Raw genomic sequence first — 15,526 nt, 5'->3', positions numbered from 1 at the left:
TAGCACAAACCCATGAGGCTGAACATGTGTGGAAGATGAATTATGGAGTACAACTGTTGCTTGGTCAGCTGACGGGACTTACCCATAAGGAAAAACAACAGAAAAATACTTTTAAAATGTTCAGCTACAAACACATGGCACAGCTGTGGACTACCGAAACCTATGAAACCAGACAGAACAACTGCTATAGAGCAATCAAAGTAAGATAGGTAAGTTCAAGTGGCAGCAATAAATACAAGCACTCTGTAGTTAGAAGAATAATATAATACATCACATTAATAATTTCATAGAACTCTTTAAGTTTAGACTGAAGCGCCCACGGAAATAACCTTTTACTTGTTTTATGGAAGAGGAACCCAGAGCCCATGGTGGAGTGAATTACCAAAAATGGTTGCAAATTAAAGTTATTTTTGGAGAATAAGGATGGGATTACATCATCAAGACAGGGTCTATAATGCAAGTGTCAGATCACAGTTAAAAATGATAAAGCTGTTATACAACATAAATTATTTAGAAATAGAAACAAAATGAGTAGTCAGAACTTCCATCTGATCTGAGCTTAGCATGCTGATGTGGTTAAAATGAGAACACAGTAATAGAAATTCATCCAAATACAAATAAATAAATACAAAAATACTTAGTGTTTTATTTAAACATATGAATATAAGTATGATGATGTGGTCAAAGAAAAGTGTAATTTTACCTACACCCTCTGGGTACTAGTGTGCATTACCACAAAAAGGGGAAATCAGTGCATGTTAACAGCAAAGAATATTATAGGCTGAGGAGGAAGGAGTATTTTGATTCAAATCCTTCAAAAGACATAACTTAAGGAAGTTTTTATTTTATTACTATCAGTTTTTGTTTTTATTACTATCAGTAATAGTTTATACTATATGTATAACTCATATACATATTGTTGCTAATATTACCTATGTCATCAAATTCTTAGAAAGATTTTTATTTTATTTATTTTTTTAAACAGAGTTTCACTCAGTCACCCTGGGGTTGAGTACCATGGTATCATAGCTTACAGCAACCTCAAACTCTTGGGCTCAAGCAATCCTCTTGCCTCAGTCTCCCAAGTAGCTGGGACTATAGACATGAGCCACTACACCTGGCTTGCTTTCCTATTTTGTAGAGACAGGGTCTTGCTTTGCTCAGGCTGGTCATGAACTCCTCAGCTCAAGCAATCTATCTGCCCTGGCCTCCCAGAGTGCTAGGATTACAGGCATGAGCCATCCTGCCCAGCCTTAGGAAGATTTAAAAAAGTAGTATATACACGTTTTTTTAAAGAGTTATTTCTTTTCCTTATTCTTCGATAAACATTTCTAGTAATGATAAAACCTAACATTTATAAAGCACTTTTATGTCAAGTACTTTTCTCAGTGCTTTATACACAGTGATTCACTTAACCCTCACGGTAACTCCATGAGGTATATGCTATTATTAGTCCTGTTTCTTAGTCAAGAAGCTGAGCCACAAAGTATTAAAGGCCACAAAGTTGCTAAGTGGTAATACCAAGATTCAAAAATCAAGCAATCTGGTTTTGGAAAAATGCAATTGTCATGATGAGGCTGAGTTAGCTACAGAACGAGCTCTGAGAGTAGCATAAATGCCATTCAGTCGCTCTGGTTAGTTCCCATTATCTCTTCCATTAAACGTAAAGAAAATGCATGATTTGTCCATTAAGATAGTTAAATGATCAGAATTATCATAAACACCCAATTTAAAATAACTATAAAAGGTTCCATACTCTGCTGGGTTTCTCGACTCTGGCTACACGTAAATATTACATAGGAAGCTTTAATAATAGCACAGATAACCAAATTCCATCCCTAACTTTCTGAACAGGAACCCCACATAAGGCTTGGATACTTGCTTTTTTTTTTTGTTTTGGAGACAGAGTCTCATTATGACGCCCTCGGTAGAGTGTTGTGGTGTCATAGCTCACAGCAACCTCAAACTCTTGGGCTTAAGCAATCCTCTTGCCTCAGCCTCCCAGTAGCTGGGACTACAGGCACCCGCCACAACTCCTGGCTATCATTTTGTTGTAGTTGTCACTGTTCTTTAGCTGGCCCGGACCGTATGTGGCCAACACTCTAGGCGCCGAACCAGGGTACTTGTATTTTTAAAACATTCCACACTTGACTTGAGTGCACAGCCAGCTGAAGAACCAATGTCTGAACGCAGAGGATGTACTGGTGATCCAAGTCAAGTGGCATCTGGAACCAGGATGCTTTTCAAAGGTAATGTGACAAATGAGAGGGGTTGGTAAGGAACATGGAATGCTGAGTTCCTGCACTGAGGAGGAACAAAGCAGAAAGCAACGCGCAGAGTCAGGAGGCAAAAGGAAGGCTGGACTGCATGAGTTCCTGGAAGGCCAGCTTGGAAACGGGGGCAGTGAACAGAAACACATTCTCTGTGCTGCCGCGGCAGTTCACAGCATGGGCAGCAACACCATCGGATGGCTGACCGTGAAGAGTGAAAATATTCATTCTCTTGCCATCGCTTATTCTTGCAAGTGGCTCATTGTTGCTACTTTTTACATCACTTGCAACTACCATTAGTTTTTAATTAATTTCACTGATTTTGCCTCAATCTTGTTGATAAACCATTTGAAATTTGGCCTAACTTGCTTTTCCTAAAATTTAGGAAATAAGTTCATTATAAAATCAATCTCAACTCATGTTAACCCATTCATTAAATAAAATACACGTGATTAAAAAACACAGGGAATATTTGGGAGATCATTTTCACAAGTAGACTACTCTAAAATAAAACTCCAGATCAACATAAAACTCTAAATACAGGTTCACAGAATTAAAATATTCTTGGCATCTAATTGAGGCTTCCATTTGGTGGAAAAATACTGTGGCTGAACTAATCAAGAGGGATATAATGTATTGTTTTTAAAAATCATAATAACAGATGGGCAATTATTCCAAAAAAACTCTTGCAGTAGTTCTTATCTACTTTTATTTTAATGACTTTCTTCTGAGAACTTACTGAAATCTGTGGACCTTGTCTCAGGTCAAAAACACACAAGCACACAGGGCACTTTCCATGTAATGTCAGAAAGATCATGTAGCCTGGCCAGTCAAGGAGCATTATAGTATTTCTAAAGACCCACTGGGGGAAAAATAAATTTTATCTTATGTGAGTATTTCACACCATAGAGAAACACATTTCTAAAGGATGGAGATGTGGATTTTGTATTCTTTTGTACATCCACAGCACCTGTAAATCCTTAAACAAAAGGCCTAGTAGATATCCATATTTACAGGTAAGTTGGTACTTGCTGAAATAGTGAAAATATACTTCTTTAGAATTGTAACTCAGGTAGTGCTCAAGCTCAGGTTTGGTATTTTTTTACTAGTATGATCTTAAAAAATATTAACCTATGCCTTTGATTTATTGTTTGCATTAAAAAGTTCAGGCTGATTTTATGAATCTTTGGTAAAGTTCCAGTTTGTCAATTGATCAATGGAATTAGTAATAGAATTTATCTGATAGGACTGAAAGATTAAATAAGACAATAAATGTAAAGTACATAACAAAATACCTGGCAAAGAGTAAATGCTGAAATAATCAGCTATTATTAACATGCTTCATATTGTGCTAAGTGATGAAAATACCCATTTTGCAGGGTAACAAGAGATATGCATGGAGTTGGACTAAAAAGAGTGTTCAACAAATGGTTGTCCCTCCCTCTTTATTTGCTATGATAGAAAGGGGCAGGGGACACACAAGTTAGTGACAGATGCAGAGGAAGCTGCGGAGGCTGCCCATCTCCTCCCCTCCATGACTCAAGTCCTTGTACCCCAAGTTTTGGGGGGTATGAGTAGCCAACAAGTCTCAGCTGAGTCCCTGGGCTTTGCCCTAGGATGAGAAAAGCTGTTTCATCCAAAGTCACAGCCCCTTCCTAGCCACCTCCCACCCCACCCAATGACAAATTGACATGATAGAGTATTAAGGCTGAGCCCAATCCCCAGTTCAGGAAAAATCTGAAGGGCCATCCCAGCTCCAGAGTTCCCCAACATCAGCTGAGGCTTTCAATGGAACTGAGACACAATTTAACTTCTCCCTCTGTCTAATCCTGCTTCTTTTTCTCCCTTAAAGATATCGATCCCAAGAATACTCCTGCGCACAAATCTGTCTCAGAGGCTGCTGCCTGGGGAAGTGACTTATGACACTCGCCCAAAGTCAAAAAGCTAATGAGAGATCAAAATGGAATTTACTACACATGTGCCAGCCTAATTCCACAATTATAAAATGAGTGGAAGAAACCAAATGAAAGAATGAACCAAAAGACCTAAAAGGTAATCTCACAAATGATACTGTAAAATATTCTAACAATCCCTTGTGGGTTAGAATAACAGGATCTCTGCTGAAATGAGTTGAAACAAAACAAGAAAATATCTATCCCTCCGTGGAGAGGAAAATGGAAAGGACATGTAGAAGGTGAATTTCCTTGGATGTCTTGGAACTCACTTCAGAAGTAGAGACTAGTGGGACCAAAAGGAGCTTTAAAGTCAGAACAGTTCCTGCCTTTGATTTTATACAAGTGGATTCTGCAACCCGGGGAATACTTAGCTTACCCAAGGGCACAGTAATGGAGTGACCTGGTCTAGGCCTCTTATTAATACTCAAAGCCCTTCACCTTTGTCTTCAGTATATGATTTCAATATGTGTGAAGTGTAACTCCAAAATGTATCACAAAACTAAGCGTGACTTCTGAATTATGCATCAACGTAACTCAGTGTCTTTCCTTCACCAGCGTGGATAACTGAGATTTGACTACGTTATGAGTTTTCACAGAATGGCTGTACAGGGAAGGTTAGAACTCACTATCTACACCTCTAATTACATTAGCAAAATGTAGTTAAAGTTCATCGAATATTGTATCTTAATGGCCTTATCTCATAATGAGGATAATAATTACTATCTCATTCAGTAAGATGCCATCAAGAGTAAATATTTAATGGTGGCAATGCATTCTAAACGCCACGTAAACAAACATGGCAGTACACAGCTGCTCTGGTGGGTTGACGTTACAGTAGGTTCTTATCATACATGGCTGACCAAGGAAAGCCCAAGAAACACACAGGAACATTTAGACATCTGATTGTTTCCAATCAGGAGAGCAAGATTTAAACTGATAAATTGAAATTTAATCGGGTCATCCCAATTCAAATAAGAAAGGTCTCAAAAACCCATGTAGTAGGTAAGTCTGCCACCAAGCAAATTAAGGCTTTGAGGAAAAAACAGGGTAATGGGGTAGAAGCTGAATGCAATCCATGATTACCTTTAAAATACTTTGTAATTATTAAAAATAAAACAGTGTAAACATAACAAAGGGAAAAATATCAAGGACATTTCACACATTTTAAATTGGTTTTATTCCTTCCTTCTAGAAACCTCTCAGAAATTCTACATCTTTTGTTTCAATGAAATAATAATCAATACAATTTACTAAGAAGCATTCATTACCCTTTTCCTTTCCCATATCTAGTCCCTTATCCAAAATGCTCAAAGAACAAACTTGATCCTAAAATACTTAAATATTTGGGTAAATTTTGTTTACTTTTCTTGAGAAAGTTGAGGAGATACCAAGCAAAACTCCCTTTCCATGGCATAGTTTGGTCCCAGGTTCCCCCTCATGCCAGAAATATGTTCCGGCATCCCTTTACCTGTAGCTCAGCTCCCTGACCCTTCTTTTTGAGACATAGTCTCAAGCTGTCACCCTGAGTAGAGTGCTGTGGGTCACAGCTCACAGCAACCTCCAACTCTTGGGCTTAAGCAATTCTCTTGCCTCAGCCTCCAAAGTAGCTAGGACTACAGGTGCTCACCATAATGCCTGGGTATTTTTTGGTTGTAGTTGTCATTGTTGTTTGGCGGGCCCAGGATGGATTTGAACCCACCAGCTCTGGTGTATGTGGCTGGTGCATTAGCAGCTTGAGCTACAGGCACCGAGCCAGCTCCCTGTCTTTTAACAAACCAAAAGAGCAACACTACTAAGGCCCTGTGATTCTTTCGTCAATTCCCAAAACCTTTCTGAAAAATCTCTACTTTTACCATGCTATAGCTTTTAAAATTCCCTCTTTTATCCTAATTCTCTCTTCCTTTTCTACTTGTAACAGGGATAATTTGCAAATGAAATTATTACAGCTGAAGGAAAAGATACAGCATTTAGTACCAGGATTTCATATAGTGACTGCCGCAAGAAAAACAATGGGAACATCACTGACACAACCATCTTAGATAACTAAGATAAATGCGGCGTAAACAAATCCACCCAGCAGCCAGCCAGTGCCTTAGATGGAACCAAGCAATGTTCCTACATTTATTATACACAGATACTTATTTATTTGAGATAGAGCCTCAAGCTGTCTCCCTGGGTAGACTGCAGCGCCATCACAGCTCACAGCAACCTCCAACTGCTGGGCTCAAGCAATTTTCCTGCCTCTGCCTCCCAAGTAACTAGGACTGCAGCGCCCGCCACAACGCCTGGCTATTTTTTGGTTGCAGCCATCATTGTTGTTTGGCAGCCTGGGCTGGATTCGAACCCACCAGCTCAAGTGTATGTGGCTGATTGCCTTAGCCGCTTGAGCCACAGGAGCCGAGCCTATACACATATACTTATACTCAACTATGGGAAAACTCCGAAGGAAACAAAATTTATGTTAACTTTCCTTGCAGAAAAATATACAAAAGAATAATGCTGCAAAATTGCACAAAACATATTGGACTTAATCAGTGGTCTTTAAAATAGGGAGCCTCCTACAAATGGGAATATCTTAAGACCTTTCAAAGAACATTTAATTTAAAAGCAGAGGCAGGGTAAAGGAATTGATTTCTGGATGATAATCTACAAATGAACTCTTTTCCTAAAACTATGAAGGTGGAAATTTTCTGTCTTCAAGGAACATAATCAAGAATCTAAGATTTCTGACTTTTAAAAAAAATTTTCATATATTTTTTTAAAAAATGGATAATGATAGATATCAAATATTTTAATATTCTACTGACTGTATTAAAAAGAGCAACAAGTTTTATTTTTAAACACAGATATTCACAATATTCTCAAAATTATATCTTTTTCAGATGTTTAAACTTACAATTGCAAAGTTTTAGCTGTCTTAAAAAAAACAGTTTTAGCTGCCAACATAAAAAAAGTGCAAATAATTGGACATTTCCTGATACTCATCAGGGAGGTGGTGAGCAAAAAAGTTTGGAAGCTACCAGACTAAGTGATGTCAAGGTTTCATTAACCTCCAATATTCTAATGCCAAGATTCTAAATAAGGAAATACCGTCCATCACATACGTCTGGGCTGTAAGAAGTGACACAGATGGGTGGGTGTAATTAAAGAGCCCTTTGGAGAGACAGTGAGATTTCAGCAGGGTTTTATGAATGGAAGGCAGGATCTTGAAGAACCTGAGGAAAGATAAATAGGTCAGAGGTGAGGGGTAGGGTCCAACAAAACGTAGTCCTTTGCAGGAGAAGGAAAGTGGATGTGCCAGGTGAAGAATGGAAAGAACGTGGGCTGTCAGGTCACAAGAAGCTTGAATTCAAGGTCAAATTCTACCACTTTTGGGCTAAGCCATTTTGAAGAAGGCTTAAATCTAAATTATAAAATTATAGCACATGCCAGTCATTAAGCCCTCTAACTGGGAGCCACTAAACAGAAGCAATCTGGATAATGGTCAGAAGCATGAGCCCTGCAACCCACAGCCTAGACTGAGACAAAAACTGCCGTTTTCTAGAGATACCACCTTGTCTAGGCCGACTAAACTTCTAGCACAAAATGGAGGTACTACCAAGTATCCATATTCTAGGGTTATTATAAGATACGCATAAATGCACGTAAAGAGCTTAAAAAGAGTACTCCAAATAGTTGCTTTATTATTATTATTGATGATGGTGTTGTTATTACTCTCTAATTCTCAATGTCAAATAGTGATCAAGAGGTTATTACTAATAAGTATTTATGGAATTAAGAGTCTTAAAAAGGCAGGAAGGCTATGTTAGCCAGTGTGATGAAAATGTGTCAAACTGTTTATAAAACCAGTGTATGGTGCCCTGTGATAACATTAATGTACATAGCTATGATTTAATATTAATAATAAAAAAAAAGAGTCTTAAGGGGAAGGGTGGATGAGGAACTGTTACATCTATAATAAAAGCCACTAAGATGGCTTGTCAGTTTTCGCACAAAAGTGACACTTACCCAGTGAATTTCACTGCTGTCATAACTATCAAAGTAACATCAATCTTTTTCCCTGGCTTAACGGCCAAACCCCAAAAGAATACATTACATTTTGTTCTACAAAGAATATCTTGTAGTATATTCAGTAGGACTATATTTGGTCTGTACAATGACACAATTTATATTATTATTATAATTTTTTTTTTGAGACAGAGTCTCATTATGTTGCCCTCGGTAGAGTGCCATGGCATCGCGTGGCATCACAGCTCAGAGCAACCCCAAACTCTTGCCTCAGCCTCCCAAGTAGCTGGGACTACAGGCACCTGCCACAAGGCCTGGCTAGTTTTTTGTTTCAGTTGTCATTGTTGTTTAGCTGCCCTGGGCCGGGTTTGAACCCACCGGCCTTAGTGTATGTGGTAGGTGCCATAACCACTGTGCTACGGGCACCAAGCCAATTTATTAAAAATTATTTTGTGATATAGTAGGAACACGTTGCCTTTACCTAAAGGAGTTCCAACACTAACGTACCAAAAGACCTTTTAATAAAATGCCCTTGCCTGTTACTATATGACAAGCATAGAAGCAAAGGCAGCAGAGCTCTGATTTAGATAGTTTAGTCATTTAAAAACTGTTACCAAAACATTTTTTAAATTATAGAGGTAATTCATAATTTATCATCTGTGTTCTTTTCAATAAACATATTCACTAGAAAAGGTTGGTGTCCCATCCCAACCCTTACTTTTCTTTTTTTTTTTTTCTTTTCCTTTTTTTTTTTTTTATTGTTGGGGATTCATTGAGGGTACAATAAGCCAGGTTACACTGATTGCAATTGTTAGGTAAAGTCCCTCTTGCAATCATGTCTTGCCCCCATAAAGTGTGACACACACCCAGGCCCCCCCTCCATCCCTCTTTCTGCTTTCCTCCCCCATAACCTTAATTCTCATTAATTGTCCTCATATCAAAATTGAGTACATAGGATTCATGCTTCTCCATTCTTGTGATGCTTTACTAAGAATAATGTCTTCCACGTCCATCCAGGTTAATACAAAGGATGTAAAGTTTCCATTTTTTTTAATGGCTGAATAGTATTCCATGGTATACATATACCACAGCTTGTTAATCCATTCCTGGGTTGGTGGGCATTTAGGCTGTTTCCACATTTTGGCGATTGTAAATTGAGCTGCAATAAACAGTCTAGTACAAGTGTCCTTATGATAAAAGGATTTTTTTCTTTCTGGGTAGATGCCCAGTAATGGGATTGCAGGATCAAATGGGAGGTCTAGCTTGAGTGCTTTGAGGTTTCCCCATACTTCCCTCCAGAAAGGTTGTACTAGTTTGCAGTCCCACCAGCAGTGTAAAAGTGTTCCCTTCTCTCCACATCCACGCCAGCATCTGCAGTTTTGAGATTTTGTGATGTGGGCCATTCTCACTGGGGTTAGATGATATCTCAGGGTGGTTTTGATTTGCATTTCCCTAATAAATAGAGATGATGAACATTTTTTCATGTGTTTGTTAGCCATTCATCTGTCATCTTTAGAGAAGGTTCTATTCATGTCTCTTGCCCATTGATATATGGGATTGTTGGCTTTTTTCATGTGGATTAATTTGAGTTCTCTATAGATCCTGGTTATCAAGCTTTTGTCTGATTGAAAATATGCAAATATCCTTTCCGATTGGGTAGGTTGTCTCTTTGCTTTGGTTATTGTCTCCTTAGCTGTACAGAAGCTTTTCAGTTTAATGAAGTCCCATTTGTTTATTTTTGTTGTTGCAATTGCCGTGGCAGTCTTCTTCATGAAGTCTTTCCCCAGGCCAATATCTTCCAGTGTTATTCCTATGCTTTCTTTGAGGATTTTTATTGTTTCATGCCTTAAATTTAAGTCTTTTATCCATCTTGAATCAATTTTTGTGAGTGGGGAAAGGTGTGGTTCCAGTTTCAGTCTTTTACATGTAGACATCCAGTTCTCCCAACACCATTTATTGAATAGGGAGTCTTTCCCCCAAGGTATGTTCTTCTTTGGTTTATCGAAGATTAGGTGGTTGTAAGATGTTAGTTTCATTTCTTGGTTTTCAATTCGATTCCAAGTGTCTATGTCTCTGTTTTTGTGCCAGTACCATGCTGTCTTGAGCACTATGTACTGTGGGGGGACCTGTAGGATGGCGACGACCGCTGGCCTAAAATGGCGGAGGGATGGGAGAAACCTAACCTGTAAAAGTAACTACTCCCCAGAAACAGGTGATGCGCCAACCGCTTGTGCTTCATTAAGCAATCTGTAATGGAGTCCTTCCCCTAGCAACTGCTGAGCTTTTGGCCCCTAGAACGCCCATAGGTGAGAAGTCTGGAAAGTCCCGGGGTGTACACCGGATGCGTGGGGGGAGGGTGTATGCAGGATATATAATCAGAGTGCTTTCAGTGTGTGGGGGTTGCTGCAACGGGAAAGAAAGAGAGCTCTCCACTGCAAACCCCGGTGCGATTGTTTCCCGACCAATAAAGAAGCTTGTGCTTGAGTTGGTGTCCTTGTCCCTGCTGGCCAGCGGCCCTGCGACACTGACAAAGTACAGACTAAAATCTGGTATGCTGATGCCCCCAACTTTATTTTTATTACTAAGAACTGCCTTAGCTATACGGGGTTTTCTCCGGTTCCATACAAAACGCAGAATCATTTTCTCCAAATCTTGAAAGTACGATGTAGGTACTTTGATAGGAATGCCATTGAATATGTAGATTGCTTTGGGAAGTATAGACATTTTAACAATGTTGATTCTTCCCATCCATGAGCATGGTATGTTCTTCCATTTGTTAATATCCTCTGCTATTTCCTTTCTGAGAATTTCATAGTTTTCTTTATAGAGGTCCTTCACCTCCTTCGTTAGGTATATTCCTAGGTATTTCATTTTCTTTGAAACTATGGTGAAGGGAGTTGTGTCCTTAATTAGCTTCTCATCTTGACTGTTATTGGTGTATACAAATGCTACTGACTTGTGGACATTGATTTTAAATCCTGAAACATTACTGTATTTTTTGATGACTTCTAGGAGTCTTGTGGTTGAGTCTTTGGGGTTCTCTAAGTATAAGATCATGTCGTCAGCAAAGAAGGAGAGTTTGACCTCCTCTGCTCCCATTTGGATTCCCTTGATTTCCTTATCTTGCCTAATTGTATTGGCTAGAACTTCCAGCATGTTGAATAGTAAAGGTGACAGAGGACAACCTTGTCTGGTTCCAGTTCTAAGAGGAAAAGCTTTCAGTTTTACTCCATTCGGTAAAATATTGGCTGTGGGTTTGTCATAGATAGCTTCAATCAGATTTAGAAATGTGCCACCTATGCCTATACTCTTCAGTGTTCTAATTAGAAAAGGATGCTGGATTTTATCAAATGCTTTTTCTGTATCTATTGAGAGGATCATGTGATCTTTATTTTTGCCTCTGTTAATATGGTGGATAACGTTTATGGACTTGCGTATGTTAAACCAGCCTTGCATCCCAAGGATGAAGCCTACTTGATCCTGATGAATGACTTATTTGATGATAAGCTGTAATCTATTGGCTAGGATTTTGTTGAGAATTTTTCCATCTATATTCATGAGTGAGATTGGTCTGAAATTCTCCTTTTTGTTTGGGTCTTTTCCTGGTTTTGGTATCAGGGTGATGTTTGCTTCATAGAATGTGTTGGGGAAGATTCCTTCTTCCTCAGTTTTTTGGAATAATTTCTGCAGTACAGGAATAAGCTCTTCCTTGAAGGTTTGATAGAATTCTAGTGTGAAGCCATCTGGACCAGGGCATTTTTTGGTTGGAAGAATTTTTATTGTTTCTTTGATCTCAGTGCTTGAAATTGGTCTGTTCAGGAGCTCTATTTCTTCCTGGCTGAGTCTAGGGAGAGGGTGTGATTCCAAATATTGATCCATTTCCTTCACATTGTCAAATTTCTGGGCATAGAGTTTCTGGTAGTATTCAGAGATGATCTCTTGTATCTCTGTGGGATCAGTTGTTATTTCCCCTTTATCATTTCTGATTGAGGTTACTAGAGATTTTACTTTTGTATTCCTTGTTAGTCTGGCCAATGGTTTATCTATTTTATTTATTTTTTCAAAAAACCAACTCCTTGTTTCATTAATTTTCTGAATGATTCTTTTGTTTTCAATTTCATTGATCTCTGATTTGATTTTGGATATTTCTTTTCTTCTACTGAGTTTAGGCTTAGATTGTTCTTCTTTTTCCAATTCCATAAGATCTCTTGTGAGATTGTTGATGTGCTCTCTTTCTGTTTTTTGAATGTAGGCATCTAAAGCGATGAATTTTCCTCTCAAAACTGCTTTTGCAGTATCCCACAGGTTTTGGTAGCTTGTGTCTTCAGTGTTGTTATGCTCAAGGAAGTTATAGATTTCCTGTTTTACTTCTTCCTGCACCCATCTGTTATTCAACAGAAGATTGTTTAATTTCCATGCCTTTGGGTGGGGTCGAGCATTTTTGTTAGAGTTGAGTTCCACCTTTAGTGCCTTATGGTCTGAGAAGATACAAGGTAAAATTTCAATTCTTTTGATTCTGTTGATATTTGTTTTGTGTCCCAGGATATGATCAATTTTGGAGAATGTTCCATGGGGTGATGAGAAGAATGTATATTCTTTATCTTTGGGATAGAGTGTTCTATATGCATCTATCAAGCACAGTTTTTCTAGGGTCTCATTTAAATCTCTTATATCTTTGTTTAATTTCTGTTTAGAGGATCTGTCTAGCTCTGTAAGAGGAGTGTTAAAGTCCCCTGTTATGATGGTATTATCAGATATCATATTGCTCAGACTGAGTAAGGTCTGCGTCAAGAATCTGGGAGCATTTAAATTGGGTGCATAAATATTTAGAATTGAGATGTCTTCTTGTTGTATTTTTCCCTTGACCAATATAAAGTGACCATCTTTGTCTTTTTTGACTTTAGTTGCTTTAAATCCACATGTATCTGAAAATAAGATTGCAACTCCTCTTTTCTTCTGAATTCCATTTGCCTGAAAAATTGTCTTCCAACCCTTGACTCGGAGCTTTAATTTGTCTTTTGAAGCCAGGTGTGTTTCTTGCAGACAGCAAATGGATGGCTTGTGTTTTTTATTCCAGGCAACCAAGCTATGTCTCTTCAGTGGGGAATTCAAGCCATTAACATTTATTGAGATAATTGATAAGTGTGGTAGTATTCTATTCGTCTTATTTGGTGAGAGTCCATTGCTTAGTTTTATCTTTTGCATCAGTGTGGAGGTTAGGTTCTGTGCTTTAATTTCTGAGTTCTTACTTTGCTGCTGATCCATTGTGGTGGTCAGTGTGCAGAACAGGTTGAAGTATTTCCTGTAGAGCTGGTCTTGTTGTGGCGAATTTTCTCAATGTTTGTATATCCATAAATGATTTGATTTCTCCGTCAATTTTTAGGCTTAGCTTAGCAGGGTACAGAATTCTGGGCTGGAAATTGTTCTGTTTAAGTAGATTAAAGGTAGATGACCATTGTCTTCTTGCTTGGAAAGTTTCATTAGAGAAGTCTGCGGTCACTCTGATGGATTTGCCCCTGTAGGTCAACTGGTGCTTACTCCTGGCAGCTTGCAGAATCTTTTCTTTTGTCTTGACTTTGGACAGGTTCATCACAATGTGTCTTGGAGAAGCTCGGTTAGAGTTGAGGCAACCTGGGGTCCGATATCCCTCTGAAAGCAGTGTGTCAGAATGTTTGGTGATATTTCAGAAATTTTCTTTCATAATATTCTCTAGTATGGCTTCCATTCCTCTGGGGCATTCTTCTTCCCCTTCTGGAATTCCTATAACTCGTATGTTGGAACGTTTCATAAAGTCCCATAATTCTGACAGTGAACGTTCTGCTCTCTCTCTCTTCTTTTCTGCCTCTTTTACTGTCTGAGTTATCTCAAGAACTTTGTCTTCTACCTCTGAAATTCTTTCTTCTGCATTCTTTCTTTCTTCTGTTGCTGATACTTTCCATTGCATCTTTAAGTTCCCTAATTGACTGTTTCAGTTCCTTCAGCTCTGCTATATCCTTTTTATATTCTTCATATCGTTCATCTCTTATTTGATTCTGTTTTTGGATTTCATTTTGGTTATTTTCCACTTTATTAGCAGTTTCCTTCATTGTTTCCATCATTTCTTTTATTGTTTTCAACATGTGTATTCTAAATTCCCTTTCTGTCATTCCTAACATTTCTTTATAGGTGGAATCCTCTGCAGTAGCTACCTCATGGTCCCTTGGCGGGGTTGTTCTGGACTGGTTCTTCATGTTGCCTGGAGTTTTCTGCTGATTCTTCCTCATGAGTGATTTCTTTTATCTGTTTCCTTGCCCTAATTTTCCTTTCACTTCCTCTTGCTCTTTAAGTTCTCGTGCCTGTGGAAGTTGCGGGCGGGTTTAGATGGATTGAACACACGCGACCGCTTGCCGGTTTTCCACTGTTTTAGTCCTCCTCTTGGGGTCCAGAAGTCTCTCGCTGACTCCTTGTATCCTCGCAGGGGTGATGATAGGCAGATCCCACCAGCCAGAGATGCCTGGAGTCCTATCTCCCCAGACTCATGGTGCCCAAATGCAAGGAAGCTGTTACTCAGCCGCCATCTTGCTCCGCCTCCCAACCCTTACTTTTTAAACCATGCTCAGGACAAGCTGCACAGTTTTTCAGGTATTATTTTAGAAGTTTTAACTTGAAGCAAGCTTTCATATATTCTAGCTAAAATATTGACCAAAAATGTAAAAACAAAGCTCAGGAATGTATTATTTTAAGGAAAGCATTTAAGACACCATGTTTAAACTTTAAAAAAAAAGTTTAGGTTAACAATAACTAAAGGAACAAGTACCAAACAGACTGTATTTTTTCCTAACTTCATTCAACCATGCAGGATGAATATTCAATATTCTGAGATTTTGTTGACAAACCACAGATTAGGAAGCACCAGGTATGCATTAGAAATTTAAAAACTTACAAGTATGTCTAGCCAGCGAGTAGTTGGATCCTCCGCTAGTCAGACCAAATCCCTCAGGAATCTGGCTAGAGCTTCGAGGTCTGGTCAATAGCTTGGGAGGCTCAATTTCAGCACCAAATTCAGCTCCTATTACTCCAAGCAAAACAATTGCAGTAGCTTGCTTCCGTCTTTCTTCATAAGACGTGGAAATTTTTTTCATTTGTGGAACACTTGATAAGCAACCTGAAAACCAAAACATAGCAATATAAACCTTAAACATATCAATACAAAAAAAGACATGATTAGAAAACGCACCCAAGATTGTGCATTCTGGAAGAACAGTACGATAAACAAACGGCCCTGGAAGAACTGGTTACTTGCATGCAAGATTG

General features: G+C 38.6%; 1 protein-coding gene across 4 annotated transcripts in view; it reads right to left on the bottom strand.

Moving 5' to 3' along the window:
• WDR7 (WD repeat domain 7) overlaps nucleotides 1–15,526 on the bottom strand; it is a 401,067-nt gene that overhangs the window by 140,781 nt on the left and 244,760 nt on the right. For all 4 annotated transcript variants that reach the window (XM_053571628.1, XM_053571626.1, XM_053571629.1 and 1 more), the window contains one exon: nucleotides 15,156–15,377. In XM_053571628.1, the coding sequence (XP_053427603.1) occupies nucleotides 15,156–15,377 (222 nt within the window). The remainder of the gene's footprint in view (nucleotides 1–15,155; nucleotides 15,378–15,526) is intronic.

Source organism: Nycticebus coucang, chromosome 19, assembly GCF_027406575.1.
Source record: "Nycticebus coucang isolate mNycCou1 chromosome 19, mNycCou1.pri, whole genome shotgun sequence".
NCBI lineage: Eukaryota > Metazoa > Chordata > Mammalia > Primates > Lorisidae > Nycticebus > Nycticebus coucang.
This window is presented reverse-complemented; position numbering and strand designations above follow the sequence as displayed.